This window comes from Cynoglossus semilaevis, chromosome 16, assembly GCF_000523025.1.
Source record: "Cynoglossus semilaevis isolate Cse_v1.0 chromosome 16, Cse_v1.0, whole genome shotgun sequence".
Lineage (NCBI taxonomy): Eukaryota > Metazoa > Chordata > Actinopteri > Pleuronectiformes > Cynoglossidae > Cynoglossus > Cynoglossus semilaevis.
Window position 1 is genome coordinate 2,975,231 of NC_024322.1, and position 23,851 is coordinate 2,999,081.

At 39.8% G+C, this 23,851-nt stretch overlaps 1 protein-coding gene across 9 annotated transcripts; it reads left to right on the forward strand.

Moving 5' to 3' along the window:
• On the forward strand, positions 1-20,574 carry pou2f1b (POU class 2 homeobox 1b). 9 transcript variants are annotated; one of them, XM_025064076.1, is made up of 15 exons: positions 1-240; positions 8,154-8,219; positions 8,625-8,716; positions 11,175-11,357; positions 11,537-11,617; positions 12,284-12,383; positions 12,541-12,608; positions 12,776-12,949; positions 13,065-13,206; positions 13,354-13,508; positions 13,947-14,132; positions 14,254-14,368; positions 14,462-14,780; positions 14,876-14,964; positions 15,908-20,574. In XM_025064076.1, the coding sequence occupies exons 1-15, from the start codon at positions 195-197 to the stop codon at positions 16,147-16,149; spliced, it is 2,058 nt and encodes a 685-aa protein (XP_024919844.1). In that variant the 5' UTR covers positions 1-194; the 3' UTR covers positions 16,150-20,574. The 9 variants fall into 9 exon arrangements, with proteins under 9 accessions (XP_024919844.1, XP_024919846.1, XP_008326261.1 ...); XM_025064078.1 differs by having other exon boundaries at positions 2-240; positions 13,363-13,508; XM_008328039.3 differs by having other exon boundaries at positions 3-240; positions 13,944-14,132.
• The last annotated feature ends 3,277 nt before the right edge of the window (positions 20,575-23,851 follow it).

Here is a 23,851-nt window from a genome sequence, read left to right on the forward strand (position 1 = left end):
TTGGTTTAGATCGAAGGTCAGAAATTAGAAATATGTCAGTTTGGCCAATTTGAATAAGCTAAAGTTAGATAACACGGGTAGGTGCTACATTATTTTCTCGGAAGCCCACACAACCCACCCGCGCGCGCGCGCACACACGCACACATACACACGAACACAAGCTCAGGGCTGGGATTTCGGGTTAAATATTCAAAATGGCGGACGGAGGAGCAGCGAGTCAAGATGAGAGTTCAGGACCAGGTAATGATTACAGCATTTTACATATTCATACTCATATTCAAACTGGCTTTCTTACAATTTATCACGCTTAGAATACTGGTTAAAACAGACAGTGTCTCTGGTTCGGTGTTGAGTCGTTGTTTGAGCCCATACTCGGCTTACAGCTAACTGTAAATTGACAGAGGAGGAAACGACGGCAGATTACACTGAAAACATGCCTCCCCCTTTGTGTGTGATTAGAAGGCTGAACGCCGCTACATATTCATACCTCTGTCGACAAATGACATTTAGCATATTTTATTAGTAAACACAAAGCAACACTTGCTTATATTTGACTTATTTAGACATTAGATTGATGAGGTTCGATAGAAACGAAGATGCTAACGGGGGGCTAGCAGAGTTAGCTCGGCTGCTAACGCTTGGCTTTGTGTTGATGCATTGACTGAAGCGTTAGAAAGAGCTTTGCATATTCATTTTCACTGGGGCCGGGCAGAGGCTACACTTAATTCTTTTCGGTGCTATTTATCTGGCTCATAAGGAAACGCAAACTGTGGAATGGGGATGGTTTAGGTTTAATATCGGCTAAATGGAGTTCGACGTAATTTTTTTTCTCTATTTTTTTTCCCTGGATCTTTTGTGTGGTTCGGCGCAGGCAGGGGAGCCGCTTGGGCTGCCTGTTGTGTTATTCATGCGGGCCTCCCTGAAGCGGAGTGCGGACTTCAGCATATTCTATCAGCCGTAAGCCGTGAGCCGCATCTGTAATAATATTATCAGCTAATAGTAAAATGTTTACTAGCGGCAAAGAGCCACATGGAAAAGCCATTTTCAGAGTTGTGGCCTATTCAGCACAGAACAAAGTGAGAAAGGCTGCCCTTTCCTCCAGAATTTAGGGTTTAGAATGCCTCTTGAAAAAGAGGCTACAGCGTCAGTTTCCCGAGTTCCGATTTTTGACGATAGTTTTCAAACAAAGTCCTATTATCTTAATCGATTATGGAATTCGGTATGCTTGAAACAAGTGTTTGTAGTATTATTTTAAAGAGTGGGGTGAAAAAAGGTTGGTTCATTTTGACAATGTGGAATTCGGTCAAAAAGGTAAAAAAACAAACACATTGGATTCTTGGAATTGCTCAGGGTAATGATCACTCTGATTCCTACATTAACGTCTAATACTTACATAATATTAAGGGTTGTTAGTTTTATTTATTCAGCAAATTTAGATACGATCCAGCTACATTGATCCCACACTAGCGAAATTGTCACAAGTTAATTTATATAGTTTTGATTACAATAGTCAACATTTTGGATTTTTTAAACTTGAATTTCTTAGCTTTTTAGAATTATGACAAAGGTAAGATCTGTGTGTTCCTTGATCGTTGCTGTAGCTCCTGTGGGTTTTTTTGTTACCAATATACAGTATATTTCATTGTTAATAGCTATTTCTCTTGTTGACTCTTTGCCTCTTTAACTTCTGTGCCTAACGTGTTCAGAATAAATTAATTCAGCCAAAGTAGATGCATCAATTAACTGTAAACCTAAGTAGTAAATATCTGCTTGTAGTTGCATTTGGTGAAGAGAGACTACTTTACATATATATTATATATTCGTACATCTCATCATCATCAGTCATGAATGAAAAAAGGGTATGTCTTTCTTCTAAGTGTCAGTAACAGGAGTTTTGGCATTGGATGAATACAAAACTGTTACCTGTGTGGTTAAAAAAAAACACTTGGTCTCCACCTCCCTCCAAGGGGGCGTTGGTTTGGGGTGGTGAGGCCCACCCCTGGAAGGCCACAATAATAACAGGCAAGACATTCTTACCATTCAAACTGCTGGGCAAGACAGAGCTTGACTCAGCCTGATGACATTTTCTTTTAACTGTTAAACTTAACCTTGACATTTAGATTTTTTTTTTTACAAATTCCTAGTCTATACAAAAACAAGCTTTAGTGATCCATCTTTATCTTTCAATATATTAAAAAATAAATCATTTTTGTCACAATTGTGGTTTGTGGACCAAAACATTTTATATTTTTGAGTTTTGGAAAACACTAATCCACATTATGTTATCTGCATTTTATGTAACAAACAACTTTAGGAGGATTTCATGTTGTGACCAAAGTTTAAAATAGATGTTAAATAATTTTTCAGTTAATCAAAGATTAATTAATTGATCAAATACCCACAACCATTAACATCTTATGTTTAAAATAATTAAGCTAGATTTTAATGTTTTAACTTTTCCTGATCTCCAATTAAAATACATATTGTTTCTAGTTAAAATTAAACAATGAGTTAAGTCAGGTGTGAAAGCCACAACTAACTGTGCTAACTGAACTTAGTTAGCACATAACATTTTTTTACTTTTAATAACATTTAAAACAAAAAATGAACAACGTTCATTTTAAAGAGTTTTTGAAGAATTTGTTAAAAGTTGTTGAAGCTTTCATGGAGCTCCGGGGCGCATGTCTTACAGAGAGCAACCTAAGCAATGGTCTGTACGAGAGCGCCCGTTTCCTAGTGAGTGCATGTTACATTTGTGTGTGCGTACAAGAATATGAGTGCACGTTGACCTCAGTACAATTGCCACCTGTGAGATTATCTGGCCTAATAGTAATTCAGATACAGGGAGTACGTGGATACACTTTTCAAAGCCTTATAGGAACCTGAGAAACGATGAGTAGATTTCTCATCACTGGCTAACATACGGTCAGGCTAGTTGTATCAGTGTTTTTCCACTGACTACGTGAATTTCAGTACAAGTCAAATGGTGAATAATAACAGAATATAATTTTGTCATAACACACAACAGTGAGTTTCAACAAAGTCTTAATGGTGTTCTGGAAAATTAGTCCAAATCACAATAATAAAATAATAACGTTTGATCTTATAAACTGGTTTGCATTGAAAAATGTATTAAGAATAAATCAGTCTGCCGCAAACTAATGCTACTTTCCCCCCTTGTTTAATCAGTTTTACAGTTCCACCCTGATTCCTTGTAGCCTTGTAGTTCCGTCATGAATATTCATGGTTGTAAACACATTTGTTATGAATAATGCATGATGTGTAGTAATAAATTCAGAACATGCCTTTTCAAAGTACTGAGAAGGCCTCGATGAAGGCTCATATCATACAATCTTTTTCCCTGTCAGTGAAGTAAAAAAACACAACTCAAAACTCTTGCTCTAAATAGAAAACTATGTTTTCCCTTGATAATTTTAAAGTAAGTCATGCATGACTAAACAATGCAAAGCATCTTACAAAAATGTCTTTATCTTTAAGGAGAGATAATTAGCATAAATACGTTTTGGGTTATTTCATACATAAATACATAATCAAAACCTGTATTTTCAAAGAGTTTCTTTAGGATAATTGGCTCATCTAAATGTAATCAGGTTGGAATTGCATTGGTATCCCTAATGACTATGTGTCTGCTGTTGTCAGTGGTAAATATGTCAGAATGTGTCAATACGTCAAAATGTTCGTAAACTTTAAAAGGACAGAAAAGTTTTAAAACTTGAACAAAGGGTATCCCTTCACTCCCTCTGTCCCAGAAAAAGATTTTTGCTATTTAAAAAACAAGATTAGGACTAAAATGTCTTTACGGGTTGTAAATTGACCTAAAAATAATTTCATCATGCTCCCTCAGCAGTGACTGAATCACTTGAAAATGTCATCAGAGATTTCTCGGAAAAAAATCCAACCAAAAATGTGGCACATGAAAAGTTCAGTGACTAAAAATTACACGTAGTACATTAGTAGTCATTGCTGTATAGTTAGAGAATTGCAGTTTGAGTCACACACATTATTGTAGAGCCCTCTTGGATGATTACCGTACGTTGTAGTTCTGATGTCTCCCTGTTGCTTTAATTGAAAGCATAAAAATGTCCCTGCATATCCAACAGCACTTTCTTTCCAGGTGTTGTAGGTGTTTCCTGGACAAAAGTTTATCACTATAGTAGAAAGGCACTGTAGTCTATGAACTTTTCAACATCAAATTACTTGACTAGAAAACTCTACATCACAATGACATGGTGATGAAAGCTTCAGGTCATAAAATCACACCTCCCGCCGTAGTCTCCACTGAGTGCAATGTTACTTTTTGGGTTTTAAGCGGAATACATGGTATTGATTTGTTCTTCTGTTTTCTGATTGGCCAACAAGTACATAGAGGTTCATTTGAGCACTTGTTGATTTGCCAGACCTTTATTATCACTGCACAGTTAACCCTATAGACAACCTTAAAAATATTCAGTTCTTCAAAAGTCGTGACAAAAAGACAACTATCTGCTCGCCAGGATTAAGCAGAGTTTCTCAGTGTTACAGTAATCTAGCCTTGTTTCATCTCGAGCTTGATACTAAGTTTGTTTTTTAAAAAGCCATCTGGACTTATTAGCGGTCTGCTTTTTGTTATTTTTGCAAAAATAAATTAAGTACATTTCTCCAGTCATTTTAATTTATGTTAAACAAAGAGAAAAAAGTGTCCTGTCTTAATACTGGCAAAAAAAACCCTCACATCAATACTGTGCAGTGGATGCTGCATTCAATTTACATGCAAATTCTAACTTTGTGTTTCAATAAAGTCTTTCATTGAGTCATGTCTGACCTCTGCATGTGCTTATTGCAATGAACTGAATATACCTACTTACTGCCCCTCATTGAAACTGCACTTTAATTGAGTTGGATAAAAGTTTCTATCTAGCCTGTAGACAGCTCGCTAATGACCACTCAAGAGACAGCACAATGGCTGACAGTGATTCTACCTTTTATCAGATTACATTGCAACCTGGTTTTGGTCCTCATTTACGTGGCAGGATATTGTTGATGTTTGCAGCTGATATTGTAGGATACTTTTTAAGTGTGTTGATGGGTTTTAAAGGATACGCAAACTTGAGGATTTTCACATAATAAATCTGTCAGATTCAATAATTATCAGCCGTGGCCTCCAATAATTTTGACCGTTCCAAAATACCCTAGACAGTGGTCCAGATGTAGAAAAAAGCTGCTCTTGATGTATTCTGTGTTTAGGATGAAGAATCCAGTGTCAGTGCAGAATGTGGATGTGCTAATTAAGTTTTTATTTTTTTGACTCAGCCTTGTGTTGAATCTCTCCTCACATTAACGGCTCTGCAGTATTCACTCAACCTTCCCATTATTATCCAGCTAATGAGATACCTATTTAAAATTCTCTTCACAGGATACTTGTGTAATGCATTGTTCTTAGGCAAGGTTTTTGCAAACCGTTCAACCATGTTAGTATTACACATGTTAAAATGTGCTGCTGATAACTGCTTTGTATTTTCACATGTCCTTTGTATTCTAATTTAGTTCTATTATTGATTATACAATTAGGGCAGTCTATTTCAGGCACATTTGTGGGAATGATCCTAAATATGTAACACCAGTGCACCAACTATGTATACTCTCTGGTAAATAGCTCAGTAAACATCAAGCTGAAGCCAAACTAAGCACTTTTGTTTGAAGGGGTGTGCAGTGAGGAGCATGGCTGTTTTTTGTTCAAAGTTTAATTTGTCATTTCCTTATGAACTTGCAACATCACCAGTGATTTGATTAAAAAGTGTTGCAATAGTGCACGTTTGTGTTAATGTAATGACTGTTCATTGGCATTAAGTTCAACTTGAGTTTCAGTTGTTTTGTGATAGTAAACAGCAGTTAGAACTGAGGTCACACCTCCATCCCCGCTTGGTCTGATGCAACATGATAAAACCATCAACATGACGGTTAGGGAGATGAAACATAGCTGTGAGTAGCAAAGTAAAAACATATTTGCACCCACTTCTATGTAAATTTACTTCTGTATATCTTAATTTTCTAAAGAATATATAATTTAAATAATGTATTGTGTAATGTAATAATAAAGTGTGTATATATATAAATAATAAAGTGTCTGTTTATAGACTTTTTGTTTCATATGGAACAATTGGTTTCCTTTTGGCTTGAAATAGCTTGTCATTTAGAAGAAAATCAAATTGTCTGTAGGCCTGGCATGATAATCAGTAAATCCACTGATCACACAATCAGTAAGACCCCCAACAGCCCTTTCTTTTTTTTAATTTGGCATCCACTGAGTGGTGTGTCCTTGATGAGGGCTGTCCAGGTACCATAGGCTTATGACAAATAAAATGTATTGCATTTGAAAGGGTGTACATACTGTATATATGACATGCTATATTGTCGTTAAATTAGTAGTTAAGTCGCAAAAATGTGTCATCAACCCATACTTGTAGACTTTTTGGTAACAGGACAACACTAGCCCTTGCTATATTGATGTGTCTATTTAGTGGGCTGGGTTTGTAAGCCCCTTCCCCTGCAGACCACAATACAGTCATGCATTCCAGTCTAGTCATTCTGATTCACTGGACACCTGTGCTACGCCATAGCAGGACTGTTTCTTTACTGCTGTATTCATTCTCTGAGCAAGCTGGAAATGAACTTGGGAGGCCCCCTAAAATGAAATACTAATGGAATGTAAAGCTAATCTAAATATGCTAATCCTCACACACTTCATAAACATAGACTGGAATAGATTGCCACCCACTTTCTGTAGGAATGCCATAGCCATAGGGGGTCTAGCAGTAATGACGAGCTTGTGTTGGGATTAATGTGAAGTTATTTTTCCGGTTGAGTGAGTACCCCCTCCACTTGTGCCCTGTCGCCCTCCACTTCCTCCTCCCTTTTGTAGATGTTTGTCTATATCTCCATGACTCCAGGAATCTAAGACACTCTAATAGTGCCTGTCTGCCTTAGCCCACATAACCAGACCACCACCTTCAGGCCTCACGCTGCATTATGGGATAGCTTCAGCCCTATACCTGCTCTTAGCTAATTACTTTTTAGCTGTGCACTTGCACAATAATTGTCCTTGTGCTGCCACATCCCATCCCAGTGCTGCACCAAGTAACTAGTTGGAGCACTTTCTTCCCTTTTCTGTGCCGTCCTTATTCCCCTGTTTTATCGTCCTCCAAAAGCCATCCAATTAATATGCTAATGAGCTAATAAATATTTATAGGGGTTTAAATTATGCAGAAAGCTTTCAGAGCCCGATGTGAAATGCAGCTCGCAGGACTTCAAAGCCTTGCATTGCTAACGAGGTGGATGAATTTGCATACGGCTTTAATCAGCTGAATACTGATTATGCTTCATTATAGAGCTTGGGGTGGGCAACAGAGCGGGCGGAGGGCTGCAGAGTTGGGGGACACTGCCAGCTGCACTTGTCGTTTATTTCATTCCAGAGAGAGAGAGAGAGAAAAAGAGAGAGAGAGAACTTTCAGAAGTAGAGACTGTCTTGGCACAAGAGAGGGTTGAGAGAGAGGGGGGGGGGATAGAGCAATGTAGTGGTAAAAAGAGAGAAGGCAGAGCTATAAGAAAAGAGAGGGAGTTCAGAGTGAGGTTTTCCCCCCCGAACGCTGTCAGTTTTTACATTGAGTGTATCCCGGTGTTGTCCATTGAACCGTGTGTTGGACAGTGCCACTGTGTCTGCCTGTAGCTTTGCTCATGTTAAACTCGGCACGCTGCTGACCATTGGAGAGTGAAGAGTGGGAGGAGGATTGAGCGCAGGACAGCCTGTAGGTAGTTATGTCCGGCTGAGGCACTTTTCTCTGATAGGCTTAGCAACCATGCTGGAAAACAAAGGTGAAGCAGTAGTGAGTGAGTTTTTAATGAGTTAGGTTTGTTTCCCAGGGTTTAACATTTTTTAAATATTTTGTTGTCATGGTTTGCTTTCGGTTTGAAGGTGGTTGATTTTGCCTGCGTTGTTGTCTGTCGCTGTTGCAGAGGAACTTGATTTAAAATAGCAGATGTTCTGCATAGAGGTGAAAAATGTACAATAACTCTGTACATCCTTGAGATGTTGTCATTGTCAAATCAGCGGTCGATGTGGGACTATCTCACTGTCTGTCTCTGTCTGGTTCTTCCAGATGCTAGAGTGAATAATCAGTCAGAAACTACTAAATGTGCAATGGAGAGCGGTGACGGAAACACCGGTGAGTTGCTAAAACTGATTTAAAATTTTTCTATGCCTTTTTTTATGATCCACAGTTTATTTTTGTCATTTGACAGGTCACAAGTTCATAGAACATTTCAGCAATGTTGCAGATTTTTATTCAAATTTATATTATTGGGAGTCACTAAATTCTCAGTGTTAGTACTTAATTAGTTAAGTTAGTTAATTAGTTAAGTACTAATTTTAGATTCAACATTTGCTGATCAGCAGTTACCTAATATAACATCAATGATGCTTTTTGCTTCTGTTTTGTTATTCCTCTTCTAACGATTGGACTTCTGTTATCGTGTTCCTGTATATAATGACTAACAACACTGATGCCACTTCAACCACAACCCAAACGTCCACTGCCAGCATGATTAACAATCTGTATTTTTGTCTTCAGGAATCCAAACTAATGGATTGGACTTTCAGAGGCAGACAGTGCCAACCACCAGTGCAATTACAAATGCACAAGCACAAGCCCTCCTCCAACAGGTAACGCATGATGCACAGCATTACCCACTTAACCACAAGTGATTTTCTGTGTTCTTAATGTTTTTGCAGCAGCCATAATGTTTTACCGTGCTATCTGAGTGTGATTGTAGCCTAAGATGACAAAAAATGTTTGAAGTTTGAACAGTAGTATGCTCCTGCACTCGCACATGCACAAGCAGAATCCTTTAAATGAGACCAGGCTCTCCTGCTGTCGCCTGGCAACGAGGCAGATTAATCAACCCTGTATGCTAATTAGCTGCTCTGCGGTTGCTCGGAAACAGATGGCTGAGAATATGCAAATCTATGCAGAATTTACATGCACTGCATAACAGTTATTTTAATTAGCATCTCAACCACCCCTCACTGTTCTGGTCTCTGAAGGCTGCAGCACATTTACAAAGCCCACTTTTCCACTTCCTTTTTTATTTAAATTGCTCCCCCTGCTCAAAGAAAACACAGGAGGCTTCTCAGGTACACAGAGATTTCATCTTTAATTGTGTTCCAAGGGTTATGCATTTTTATTTCCCTAAATTCAAAATCACCTTCAGGTAATGAGAATATTTATGATCCCACATTTGTATGGCTGTTACTTCTACAAAATTAAATTTGAATGTGTATAATGTGACAAGCTAGACCCTTGAAGATACCAAGTGATCTACAACATCATATTGCGCTTGGTCCTTCTGGCAGTGGCATCTCTTATTTTGTCAGGTTTGCCCTTATAGGTTGGAAATATAATGAGCAGCATGTTGCTTTTTTCTAATGTGGAGGAATTAACCATAGAACAGAAACAGATTATAAAATATGCTATTTTTTTTTTAATCTGAAGAAAAGCAAACGTGCATTCCAATTTTTGGTCTGAAGTTTGTTTAGGTACTTTGCAAAATTGATTGATGGTTAATTATAAGCCAAAAAATTATCAGTTGGCAAAAACACTACTATTGAAAATCAGCATGTTTTATAACTCCATAGAACTCTTGATTCTGCCAAAAATGCTGGTTCTCTGGTGCTTTGTTTTGCCTTCCCTTTTTTTAACCTAACAATCTGAGCAGTAGTTCCTGTAGGAAGATCTTCTCTAAGCACCAGTCTTTGCTTTACCCCCACTAGTCTAAGTCGGAAGACTCGGTTTCTCTTCCGACCTCCGTCCAGCAGAGCGTTTTGCCTCAAACCCAGCTAATGTTGGCTGGGGGACAAATTGCTGGAGTAAGTGGCCTGTTGCCTCACCGCCTTGAGTTAACCGAGTCGTAGCCATGCATCTGGGCTGATACAGGAACATCAAACCAGGCTGAAAGATTGGCTTGCCCTGACTGCGTGGCTAAGGCTGGGTGTGTCTGTTCATCGTCAAGAATGTCTGGCCATGTCCAAAATCTTCCATACAGGCTTATGGAGACGACCCGTTTTTGGACATAGTCTACATGCGTCTCCACTCTCATAAACAGCCTGAACATGTGACACAACTCATATCCATCTTCACCTCGAGGCTGCACCTTAGTCGAGAAGACAGGCGGGTTGAATACAGCAGCTGTTGTGCAATTTATGAGTGATTAGCCCCTGTGCATGTGGATTGTCTGCATGTTTGAGTTTGAACATAAACATGCTCATTTGCACCTGTGACTGGCTCAGCTGCATGAGTCTTCCCTCCATTTGCTTGCCTGGACTCATGGTTTTTGGCAGTTAAACGTTTTAACATTGCTTTGATACCTCTGTGACGGGTCCTGTTTACTTTAATATGGCTGTAAAAGCTCATTGGTGCCGTCTGCTAAGGGTGTGTACCAGTTAGTGATCAAGGGAAGGAAACGTATTTAATTTTAACAGTTGTTGGCAATGCCATCAAGTTATGCAATTCACCTGCTGTTTCTCTAAGTGCTTTCCTATGAGAACAAATTAATTGTTTTTATTACGAATGCTAAGGAATGCACATTCTTAAACAAGAACACTGTGTAAAACCAGCTACACACATTCTTGAAGTGGTATTATAGCTTTGTGTTGCATGGGTATCAAAGCCAAAACTCAAAACACTAATTTGGTCTGTCAGAATGATTGCAGTGAAAATGTACTTTTAAAGCCAAACTTGTTCATCTCTCCTCTCTCTCTCTCTCTCTCTCTCCCCCCCCCCCCCCCCTCCTTTTTTTTTTTTTTTCTCCCACTACCCCCCCCCCCCCCCCTCTCTTTTTTTTTTTTTTTCTCCCACTACCCCCCCCCCCCCCCCTCTCTTTTTTTTTTTTTTTCTCCCACTACCCCCCCCCCCCCCCCTCCTTTTTTTTTTTTTTTCTCCCACTACCCCCCCCCCCCCCCCTCTCTTTTTTTTTTTTTTTCTCCCACTACCCCCCCCCCCCCCCCTCTCTTTTTTTTTTTTTTTCTCCCACTACCCCCCCCCCCCCCCCTCTCTTTTTTTTTTTTTTTCTCCCACTACCCCCCCCCCCCCCCCTCCCCCTTCTGCTGTCCTTTGTTTCTTCAGTTGACCCTGACACCAGTACACCAGCAGCTGTTGTTCCAACAGGCCCAGGCTCAGCTTCTCGCTGGGCTTGCTGTGCAGCAATCAGCCAGCCAGCAGAACAGCACCACTGGAGCGAACATCTCGGCCTCTGCAGCCACGCCCATTACCCAACTGTCCCTGTCACAACCCATCCAGATCACCCCAGTAAGACCGAAGCACAAACACGACAGAACATTTCTGCAAAACATCCCACTTTTGATCATTTAAGTAACAATGAAGGACTTAAAGATGCATTTGTGACAGTGGTAGATGAATTACTTGGTAAAACATGTGATTAAGTGTCTGCATTGCAAAGGTGTCAACACATTGGGGATCTATTTCAGGTTGTGTCAACCCCTGATCCAAGATATGCAGCTCTTTTGACCGAGGATGTTGGTCATCTTGGTCTTTTCAAGCTATACCAGGTCTTTACATTGATATATTTAGGCATTTAATTGGTTTGCAGCTAAAAATGTTACTATTTGTAAAATACTGATCACATCTTAAGAACTTTTGTGCCATTTGAATGTCAATAATAATAAAGTATTATAATTTACTGAACTGTTAGAAGGGAGGGGGACACCCTTGTGATAGTCCCATTTAAATTTAGTGTGGCAATACAAAAAAAGCATTGTTATCACAGAGCAAGGTGGAGCTACATGTAGAAAAAGCCCTCTGCTGGACTATGTGGCAACCTGCGATAAACGCAAAAAGTTTTTGATACTTAAATTTGAACTTTTACCCCAATGCTTGACTGGATATGTAAACATTGAATAAAAAGTGACAGGCTAATCAACATTTTAATTAACTCATTCTTGAGCAGACAACAATACTTTTAAGTAAATACAGATAAGCCAAATGTTACAGATTTTGCTGATGCTATGCAGACGTTAGAAAAGCGTAATTTTCCACCACATGAATCAGCTGCTGACGTCTTTCTAGTTCCTGGGGGCAGCTGGGCACTAATTGAAATGTGGATTATATGAAAATGGAACAAATGACTCATGTTTAGTTTTAGAAGAGATAAGTCTTTCACAAAATCATTTCAGTACCGGGCATTGATGTTTTCTTTTTCATTTTGTCTCCACCAGCTACCACAGCAAAATCTGCCCCAGTTTGTTCTGGTTCAGCCCGGCCACCCCATCGCCACCCCTCATCAGTTCATCATCTCACCGACACCGGCCCAACAGGGTAAGCAACAGACAGTGTGCAGGCAGTGCAGTAGAAATGTGTTCTACATTTATCTCTACTTGTAGGGATTGTTATTTAATGTTTCATATTAATTAAAGTGTTTTGTTTTTTTTTTTTGCTTGTTCTATTCCTGTTCTATTTGTGTGAATGTTCTCAGCCCTTCAACTACCTCACAACCAAGGTAACCTCCTGCAGAGTCAACCAAGCATCACCCTTGCACCTCAGGTGTGTAGCAAACGTTTTATTTGTCCTTAACATGTTTGTGTTTCAAAATTGGTAATTTAACTATCGAAATAAAAATGTGATTTTTATTTTCCACTGTTATCTTCAGGCAATACAATAATGTTGAAACAATATAATGTAAAATAATTTATTCGTTTAATGTTTTGCAGCCTGCAACTCCAAGCCGCACACCAGCAACTACACCCAATCACTCACTGCCCCAGAGTCAGACACCACCCAAACGGTTGGACACCCCTACTCTGGAAGAGCCCAGTGATTTGGAGGAGCTGGAGCAGTTTGCTAAAACTTTCAAACAGAGGCGTATTAAACTAGGCTTTACACAGGTTTGTGATATTATACCTATTATACATATTTGATTTGCATAAATAAATAAAACATTCTTCAAGCGTTATGTGACCTAAGCTGCATTTTTGCTTACTTCGCTGACTCTTTCTTCAGGGTGATGTGGGCCTGGCCATGGGGAAGCTGTATGGCAACGACTTCAGTCAAACAACCATCTCCCGTTTTGAGGCCTTGAATTTGAGCTTTAAGAACATGTGCAAACTGAAGCCATTGCTGGAAAAGTGGCTCAATGATGCAGGTTTGTCTCTGAACCCACGACACGAACAATGAACCCTGTGTTCTCCTCTCGTCTGCACTTAGCTCAGTGAAAAGGCAGGGGGTGGAGCTTGTGTCTCGCTGCAGTACTTTGTCTTTACCTCCCCTTTTTCTCTTTGTGATGATGCTGTTTGTGCAGAGAACCTGACATCTGACCAGGCATTGTCCAGTCCCAGTGCCCTGGGCTCGCCAGGCATGGGCATAGAGGGGATCAACCGTAGACGGAAGAAGAGGACCAGTATAGAGACCAACATTCGAGTGGCCTTAGAAAAGAGCTTTCTGGAGGTGAGAACAATTGACTTACTCCTCAAGTTCCCACTGTTCATCTAGTGAGGGGATGGGTAACTTTCGTGAGGTAATCATAATTATCCTTCATCCTTAGTATGTGCAGTACAGTAATGTTTTAAAAGGTGGCAGATTTAATAATATTAAACACACCCATCTTAACTACACCTGCTGTGATGTGGTGAAATTAATTACACCACATTACAACTAAATTTCACCTGGGGAACAAAGTTTTAAAAAAGGAAAAGTTGGTTATATTATCAAAAGTAATTTTATTGTCTTTATTCATTTGCCTCATCAATCCAAACCTTCTTCAGTCAGGTTAACCTGGCAGCGATGTTCTGCACGCTGTATATTTTTTATTTGAAGGCACAGCACTGTTGTTTAGTTTTCCAGTGCTTACAGGGAAATTCTGGCTTCTTTGCCCTCTTCAAGCAGAACCAAAAACCTACCTCTGAGGAGATCACCATGATCGCTGACCAGCTCAACATGGAGAAGGAGGTCATTCGGGTCTGGTTCTGTAACCGCCGGCAGAAGGAGAAGAGGATCAACCCTCCCAGCAGCGGCAGCAGTGGAGGCTGCAGCACCCCCATCAAAACCATCTTCACCCCCAGCAGCCCGCTGGTGAGACTAGCTTCTAAATTTCATTGCTGCTATCATTGTTTCTAATTTTTATTGTTGCCATATTAGTCCTTTTTGAAATGTTTTAGGAAAAATATGAAGTAATTATCCCTCTGTTGTTCAGGTGGCCAGTCCAGCCTGCCTTGTGACCAGTTCAACCATTAACACACCAACTACTTTGACTGTAAACCCAGTGATGCCTCTCACCAGCACCAGTGTCTCTAGTCTGTCCTTCACAGGTGGTTATGAGTTTTTATCTTCCTTATACTGTGGTAACACAGCAAAATAGAATGAACCCTTTCTGACATTTTCCTTTACCTTTATAACCAAAGGCACTACTGTTGGTGCCACAAACACAACATCCGTCATCTCTAATGCTCCAATGGTCACCACAGCAACCAGCTCATCATCATCGCCGGCAACAAGTCAGTCCATGACCGCTGAGAGCAAAACCCATGCGGCGGCTGTCCCCACCCAGGCGGCGACATCCATAGGCACCACTTTAGGGACAGGTCAGGTGATGGTGGCTGCCCCGGGACTGTCTGCGGCTCTGCAGGGAGCCCAGTTACCCACTACTGCTAGCTTTGCTGCTATGGCTGCTGCTGCAGGGCTCAACCCAGGACTGATGGCCTCCTCCCAGTTTGCTCCAGGGTTAGTCATAGACACAGTTCAACCAGTAATCTAGTTACCACCTTTCTCAATGCACTTCTCACCTGTACGATCTTCACCTGTTTCTGCCGGTGTAGGGGCGCTTTGCTTAGTCTGACCCCTGGTGGCCTCAGCAGTACACTGGGTTCTGCCTTCCTGAGCAACAGCACTCTGGCTACTATTCAAGGTTTGTACCATCATAAAAATACAACAGTTAAATTAAACAAATACCTTCTTGCCTAAATAAAACCTAAAAACTATGAGGTCCTGGGTTTAGGTTTGTGTGGTTCTGATGCTGAGGCTCTTCTTCCTTCTCAATTGTGTAGATATTGATATTTTCACTTTCTGGAGTGCAGTCAATGCAGCTTCTTAAGAGAGATGAGAAAATTAAACAGGAAGCAGAAGTAAACAATTTTTCCTATAAATATGTTTTACTTACTAATTGATGACAAAGGGTAGAATGAAAAACATTTGGTGATAGGATTCTGATTAAAACCGGAAGAACACTCCTGATGTCCACCACTTAATCTAACTTACAGTGTGATAAAGTAGGAGGCAATAAAAGTGTTGCAATAATTCCAAGAAAACAAAACAAAACCAAACGTGTCTGAAACAATTGAATTCCTCAGGTGGTGGTTTTAAAATTGCAGAGATAAGTGAAGAATACATTAATAAAATAAACAACCATTGTCTGAAACGTTGACAAAGGAATGAGTGAATAGTTTTGTGTAATTAATCACAGGTGATTTCCCTTGATCAAATTTAGGTCTCACATTAAATTTTAATGCACAATTATAACAGGATTCAACACATTTGCATATTAAAGTTTATATATATTTAAATTTAGGCTGTCTCTCTGAAATGAATCGCTTTAAGGATTCAGGATTTGTTATTTGGTAAATGAATCCTTATGCATTTATAATGAAATGAAAACAGACTCTGTGGCTGTATAATGGAACGGTGGTTGGTGGTTATTGGTGCCTCAGGTTGTCGTTCCAGCTCTGATGAGTTTCCTCATACAGATTCCAGGTCAGCGTATTTAGAGACTAAGTGTGAATGTGAGAGAATGTGAGGGTGAATGATTGAATGGTTAAAATGAGTGAATGAACTCTACTGCTTTCTTTCCACAGCCCTGGCGTCTAATGGCACAATTCCCATCACATCGTTGGACGGCAGCAACCTGCTTTTTGCCAACACTTCAGGAAGTAACGGCTCCAACATGGTGACCTTCCTGAACCCTCAGAACCTGTCACTGCTCAACAATCCTGTTAGTCTCCTGTCAACAGGAGGGCTGCAGGTCGACGCCCATCACCAGTCCACGGCTGTGCCTGTGCAGACCTCCACCATTTCCACTGCCTCCAAGGCCCAGTGAATCCCTACTTTTAATGTCATGCACTACTCCTATCTCACGCCCACATAGGGAAAAGTAGGGAAGTCGTTCAAAGTCTCTTCACTAACCACCGATCTTTCCATCAAATCTTTCCTTATTTCATCCTTTTTGCTGCCACCAAAAAGAAAAGAACCTCAAAACTGTTCTGAGGTTCACTTTTTTCCTTTGTCTTTTTTTGGATATTTTTTTTTTTGTCCCACTATGAGTGGTCACACGAACACTGTTGTTGGCCTTGGCGAGAGAAACTGTTCTCGACATCCTCAAGGCTTCCACACTTTCTGTTTATATGTGTGTATATAAATATACATATACAGGTCAGATCTTTCTGAAACACTTCTAACCAAAAAAACTTTAGTGTTTTGCTTGTTTAACATTCAAAGTAACAGATTTATTACTAATTATTCTCTAATCACTAGTGGGTTTTTTTTATTTTATTATTATTCATTTTAGACAGGCCTTGATGTAAATCATATCAAAGTTATATTTTAGAGACTTCATTTATCTTTACTGTCTGTATTTTTTTTTCACATTTATTGAACTTTGTAAAACTAATATTAAGTTAAGATTTAACTATCACTTTTTAAACGTGGTTATAAGGCTTTAAAAAAAACAAGTAATAAGTGGCCGATATTAAGGTTATCATTGCTTTAAGGTGTGGGAGGGACCAGCTGTGTCTCCTCCTCTTCTCTCTTTGTAGTTGTGGAAACACTGAGTTTTATGTGGCAAGGCAGACGCCGAGCTTTTGTAAGACAACAATAGAAATGTTGAGAGCTTTAAGAAGAAAAAAAAGGAGCCGCAGGCACGCTGCTCCATGTCTGATGGAGGCAAAGTTGTTTTCTGTAGTGAAGCGTTGAATAGTTGTACATTCTGTTTGGATCCAGAGGTAGAAATGTTGGAGTTTGTCTGCGTGTGTCGTCTCCAGCTCAGGCAGTCCAGTAACTGCAGAAGGCTCTGTGTCTGATTGGTTCCAGTTTGAGAAGGGACCAATCACCAGACGGGGTCATGGTTGTGTTGGCAGTGGAGTATTTTCGTTTTTTTTTTGTTTGTTTTTTTATAGTACCACGGTATCTACTTGTGCACAGTATCTGTACCAAAAAACTGGATCGATGAGCTGCAGTCTGCCTTTTGTTGCGGAGGAATGAACATTTCCGTCTTCTCATCTTTTTTAATTTTCTGCGTCTGCAGTCACTTGGCTGAGTGACTGACTTTAAGATATACCAAAAATATTTGTTAAAATAATTGTGGTGTGTAGTCGGTGTGGCGTAGTCTAGTCAACATATTTATGAGAATAGAATCTTTCTCTCTCTCTCTTTATCGTCAGGCAGATAATAGAAATGCAATATTTTGATGAACGTGTTCCAAAGATAACCTTTTGTTTTACTTGTAACTTTAATTTGACCTGATGTCTTGTCTCTCAATGTTTCACCAGACGGGTGAGAGATTTGCCAGTTGAGTCATAAGAAAATAGATTCCTTATATTTGTCTTCTGGTTTTAACCAACTCCGGGTTTTTATTTTAGCCATTTGAGGGCTCAGTCTTTCTTATCTGTTAATCAGTTTTGGTCGCCTCGGTAGCAGTTTCTGACTTTTCTCAAACGGTATAGAAAGGTTCTGTTGATTTTGTTTTTAACTAATATCCAGCCATATATATGAAAAAAAAAAAAAAACAACAGCTTGAACCAAAGTGTTTTTTTTTTTCAGTAGCTGCTGTGCCTGTCCGAGCACTCTCTACTCTCCACAATGCTAAAGCAAAAATACTTATTCCTCTTATCCTATTTTATCACCTCGGTCAATAACACACCTAATATGACTCTGGGTTTGGTGCTGCTGCCGGATGAGGATGAAAGAAAGAAACTTGAGCTTTAACCAGCTGCTGCTGAAGCTCCTGGTGGAGCTGCGCTGTGAGAGGAGGCTCTGGAGATGCTTTCTTATAGCTTTACAACTGCAGCCTGTGAAGAGCAGGTTTGTAGTTTGGACGCATCCAGAGTTCTCTTCTTTTTTTTGTTATTATACATGAACGCATAGACCTGATGACCAGACGATCTGTCGGCACCATATTAACATTTAGAGGGGGACGTCATTCTGCCCCCTGACCCTCGTCTGTCCATAGGCTACTTTAAAAAACCTGCCAAAAGACATCACCATTCAAACCAAACTCCCACATAAAAGTAGCACCGTGCTGCTGCTACTCCTGCTGCTGCCTCCTCCTCCTCCAAATAACACAATTAAATACCACAGGGATTCTCCTTCATTAAATCACTGAAACTATAAGCGGCAAAAATTCTGCGTGTGCGGTCCTCCTGTGTACTATTTTCTGTTCTTGATTTACTTTTGACTAAATATACCTCAGCAGCACTTAAACATTAGGTTCACCTGCAGACATTACTATATAGAATGTATGAAAGTACTGTTTGGCATCTACCATTCAGACTTTATACTGAAGAACCACACCAAGGAACTGTAAAGAAAAAAGAAAAAAAAAACCTACAACCTACTACTGCTATTTTCTAGTACTACTATTAAACGGGGTATTTCCAGGTTTGAATTTTTTTTAGATACTTCTTGCCAAAGTAAAAGCCTTTTTTCTGCGTGCAGCTCGGCAGGCGTCGTCGCTGCTCAGAGCTTTCCTGTTATCGACGAGCCTAAAAGGACTTGAGTTCCTGTTCCAGTGCTGTTCGTAGTTTCGAACCAGGCGAACGTGTGCTAGCGTTACCTAGACGAACCAGTCGTTATTAGCAGCATTGGACGTTACTGAAATATTTATGAGGAAAGTCTCGAATTAGATGAAATGACAACATCTTTTTCGTATAAATATATATAAATATATATAAAAAAACTTGTAAGATACTCATATTTTATATTTGAACAAGTATGTTATTAAATGTGTTTAGCACGATAACTCAAAACAAAGTCTCCCTTAAACCTTCCTTTTTACAGCTGCGATGAAAAAGCAATTTTAAAAAAAGAATCTTTAAGACCAAAATCAAACAAAAAAAATCTGAGGCCACGCCCTGATTGGATGAGAGCTGTTGACACCTATGTCCTTTGTCCATTGACAAGGTCTTTTAAAAAGGAGGGTCTGGATCAGATGCTCCAGGTCCTGAGGTTTGGTGTAGGTAGAGATTCTGAGGCATCTGATCTCAGTCTTTTAATAGATTTTTATTATTATTATTACTCCTTTGGGTTGTGTCAGTTTTAACTTGATTTGCTGTGCTGTCTTTAACAATCATTTGATTTGATTTTTAATGTTACTTTATGCCTTCAGTTGTTTTAGTGTCAGAGGGCACCATCACTGGCTTTCTTAGGTTGACAAAGATTAACAATATCATTTATGCCTTATTTGTTATATAGAAGACATGAGCATTGTAGCATTGTTATTGAGTGTGTCTGTCCGTTTGTGTGTGTGTGTGTGTGTGTGGGCGGTTGGGCTCACCGATGTTCATTGCATTGTTTCCAGTGAAACAGTTCAATGTACTTTATGCGTTTAGGATAATAGGATGATTTCTTTTTTCATTGCTACCTTCCTTGTAGTTAGATATGACTCACACAGGTCTGTATAAAAAACCTGTGAGGAAAGCTTTATTAACAGTTCCAGCAGGTGTGTGTGTATGAGAGTTCATGTGTGTGAGAAAGCATGCACATCTTACAGAGTTGGTGTGGGCAGTTTGAAAAGCATTACACTGCAATTCCCCATGGCCAGTGTTACAGACTGGTGGCAGTGAGGTATGAGGAGTCTTTTTTCTTTTGGTCATTTTTTGGCACTAGAAGATTTTATCCAAGGGTTAAAATAAAGTTTGATTTTGTCTCCGTGTACCTAAGCACAAAACCCAACAATTTTTAAAAAGAAAAACCCTCTTTTAATGCGAATCTTGCTACAACAATTGAAAATAACAAACATCTAAAAAAAAAAAAACAAAATAGATTTTACAGTACCTAGAACCCCAAATTTACTATTTGATTTTTAATGCCTCTGTGCCTGTACAAGACCATGCACATTCTTTTGTTTTTATGTTTACTTGACTTTTTATGGAAGATTTGATAGCCCAACTGTAATTTTGTTGTTGTTTGATTCCAGTTGTTTTTGTCAAAATTACAGATTGTGAGATTGTTCTCCTTCAGCTGAGCGCTGACAACGATCCTCTCACCACTGACTGTATTTCTCTGGTTTTGGTGGATGTTTTCGAGCATTAACAATGTCCTCGCGACTGTGCCACATCGTCCGCAACACTGGTTTATTTAATAGTTAATAGCGGGGGGCACCATTGAGGGGTCAAAAGGAGCTGTTGTTATACCTCATTTCTAACTCAAGAAGTCTGAGTGAAATCTACTAAACAAAAGATAAACAGCATTTTATAAAATCTCACAAAAATGAAATAAAAAAAAAAAGATTAAAATACAAACCATTCTTCTCAGTCAAAAAGCCCAGCCAACATACCTGTATTTGGTACACACAGCCACCAGGGGGTAGCATTTAGTTCTAAGTACAAAGTGAATGTCTGCTGTTTCTCAGTATATTCTTGTTTGTCAGTCCTTCAAATTAACCACTCGATTTCGTTTTAAAACCTTCATGTTAAGTTTGACAATCTTTATGTTTTTGTTCTTTTTGTTTCAACCTTGACGGAGTACAGATATGTGAGCATTTTTATTTTATTTTTATTTTTTTTCATGTTGATGTTCAGCTGTTGCAGCCTGCTCCTGCTTCCCTGAGGTACCAACATTAACCAAAGACTTGCAACTTGATTGTACACATACGACACCCAACTCCAACAGATCCCCGCTGCACCCTGGCACAACTGAGTCCTCAATTCGATCAACAAACTTTTGATTGCATGCGAATGTGTGTCCACGTGGTCAGGTTATTGTGCCTGTGGGCGGGGATCGACAACGGAGTTTGAATGGAAGCAGAGCGGGCTTCTCCTTCTGAGAGTTTAGTTTTAGGTAGTGGTGTTAAACACACTGAGGGTCGATCCCGAGCGCTGTGGCTGGGATGCCCAACCTCTCCTCCTGCTTCTCGTTCTCACAGACTGTGGTGAAAATGCTGTTTTTGCCTGTCCTGTGTGTCTGTCTCTCTCTCTGTCCTTCCTCCACCCTCAACACCCGTACACTGTAGTCCCAGGACTTCACCCTGCTGTCTCCAGGAATACACATCCTGCCATTGCTAGAACCCACTGCTGTGCTTCCCCTTCCTGAACCTCGCCATTCACTTCCTCCTCGTCCCTTCTCCACCTCCTGTGTTCTCTCTTCACTACAGACTCTGGTCAGCTATGACACTATGCATCATGGTCCTTCACTCCGCACGGACTGTGTACCCCCTTCCTCCGGCTCAGACCTCTCTGGCCAAACTTGGCTTTAGTGACACTCTGTGTAATGCTTTACTCTAGATGAGGTTGTGTAGAACCTCACAAGCGCTATCCCAAAGCAAAAAATCCAAATATTTACCTTTGACAAATGCAGATACCAAAGAAATCTCTCTCTCTTTCTCTCTCTCTTTCTCAGTTTCTCTCCACCCTGCAGCATGTGTATTAAGAGACAAACCCAGCACTGGCTTTAGTCCTAGCCTCAGTAATTCCAAAGCTTAGATGTATATTTTGGTATATTTCTGAGAGAGAAAAAAACTGCGTGAAAAGTGTCTGTTGTCGTTTTTGTTCATTGTAATCTTATTTTCTTTGTCACAGCATGGAACTAATTGACAAACTGTCTTACTCTTGGTAGGTGAAAGATGATAGTATTTTTGTATGTTTTTCTTGAGTGTGAGAGTGTGTGTGTGTGTGTTTTTGTGTGAGAGATTATCAGTTCCTGGCCTAAGTGACCAAGGCTTTCAAGAAAAAAAGAAAAAAAAAACACCCAACTGTGTACATATAAAGTCTGTATCTGTAAAAAAAAAAGCATCATGTAAAACATTAACTACTCTTGTGGGGAAACTCGGGCTCATCCAAAGGAATGTCCCCCTTTCTCTTCCTGTTGATCCTTTCCTACTCGGCAGTCTGATAAGAACTGACTCGGCAGGAGTCGAATGTAAAGAGTCTCGGTGGACATTAACACAGAGGGGACATTACTCTGACATGACTACAAGATGAAAGAGAAAGGAAAGAAAGGAAAAAACAAAAGGAGCCAGCAGTCCTGGCGGCCCAGAACTGAAAGATGGCGTAGGATTTTTTAAGTATGTGAATCAGGATACATAGTAGATTTTGATGCATTTGTCTGCTGTATTTTGTTTTTTTGTTTTATACACATATAAAGATAATCTTTTACTGTAACTGTACAGTTCTTTTGTTGTAAACATCATTAAACCATTTTCCAAGTGTTTTGACACGTGTCTTGTCAGTTATTGGTTGGTATGTTTTCTCTCCCCAAGATAATAGAAGCTAAACCCAAGTGTTTAGCAGTGTTTCCCAAACTTTTTTTCTGGGGACATAATTCGTAAACTCCTGGGAAACAAGATGCGAGATGGCCCACCTGAGGGTCATGACCCAGTATTTGGGAAACAATGAGCTAGAGTATTAATGAGAAGCCACACACCAACATTTATTGTACATTCACAACATAACATAAAAGGTATATTGGTATAGTAATATTTGCTATCTCGGCTATCAGTACTTGAAATTATTTCATACTTTTTGAAAAACTATTTTGCATAATGCAGTAAATTGTACAGTAAATGAAAAGAATATTTATGTTATTAGCAAGCATTAGCCATTAGCAATGAACACTATATTTTTGTAAGAGGTAGGCAATTAATGCATTGTTTATTTATTATTGTGTTAAGGTAATTTGATCAAATGAAAAGCTTGTACATTTTAATTTAATTTGTGACCTGCCATGTACAGCAAAAGAAAAATCAGTTACGGGTTCCTGTTAGCAGGCTAATAAGTCAGCTGTTAGCATAACGTCAACTCTCATGGTAACGTGAATGTATTCCTTTTTTTTAACTTATTGCTGAACCTCCATAAATGACAGTGGTATTTAGCACAGCTTAATGTTTGCATCAAGTTTATTTTCTGCTCCATTGTAGAAAGTTTAACACTTTTAACAGATCTCTTTATGTCACTAAGGAGATGCATATGAAGATGAAGCAACCGGAACCAATGATTCGGGATGATGTCTACCTGCGTTCTCAGAGCGGACCATCTGTGAGAAATGGAGACAAATTTCAGGGTACTGGCACTGTCAAAACCCCATATATATATACACTCATCGGCCACTTTATTAGGTACACCATGCTAGTAACGGGTTGGACCCCCTTTTGCCTTCAGAACTGCCTCAATTCTTCGTGGCATAGATTCAACAAGGTGCTGGAAGCATTCCTCAGAGAGTTTGGTCCATATTGACATGATGGCATCACACAGTTGCCGCAGATTTGTCGGCTGCACATCCATGATGCGAATCTCCCGTTCCACCACATCCCAAAGATGCTCTATTGGATTGAGATCTGGTGACTGTGGAGGCCATTTGAGTACAGTGAACTCATTGTCATGTTCAAGAAACCAGTCTGAGATGATTCCAGCTTTATGACATGGCGCATTAGCCTGCTGAAAGTAGCCATCAGCAGTTGGGTACATTGTGGTCATAAAGGGATGGACATGGTCAGCAACAATACTCAGGTAGGCTGTGGCATTGCAACGATGCTCAATTGGTACCAAGGGGCCCAAAGAGTGCCAAGAAAATATTCCCCACACCATTACACC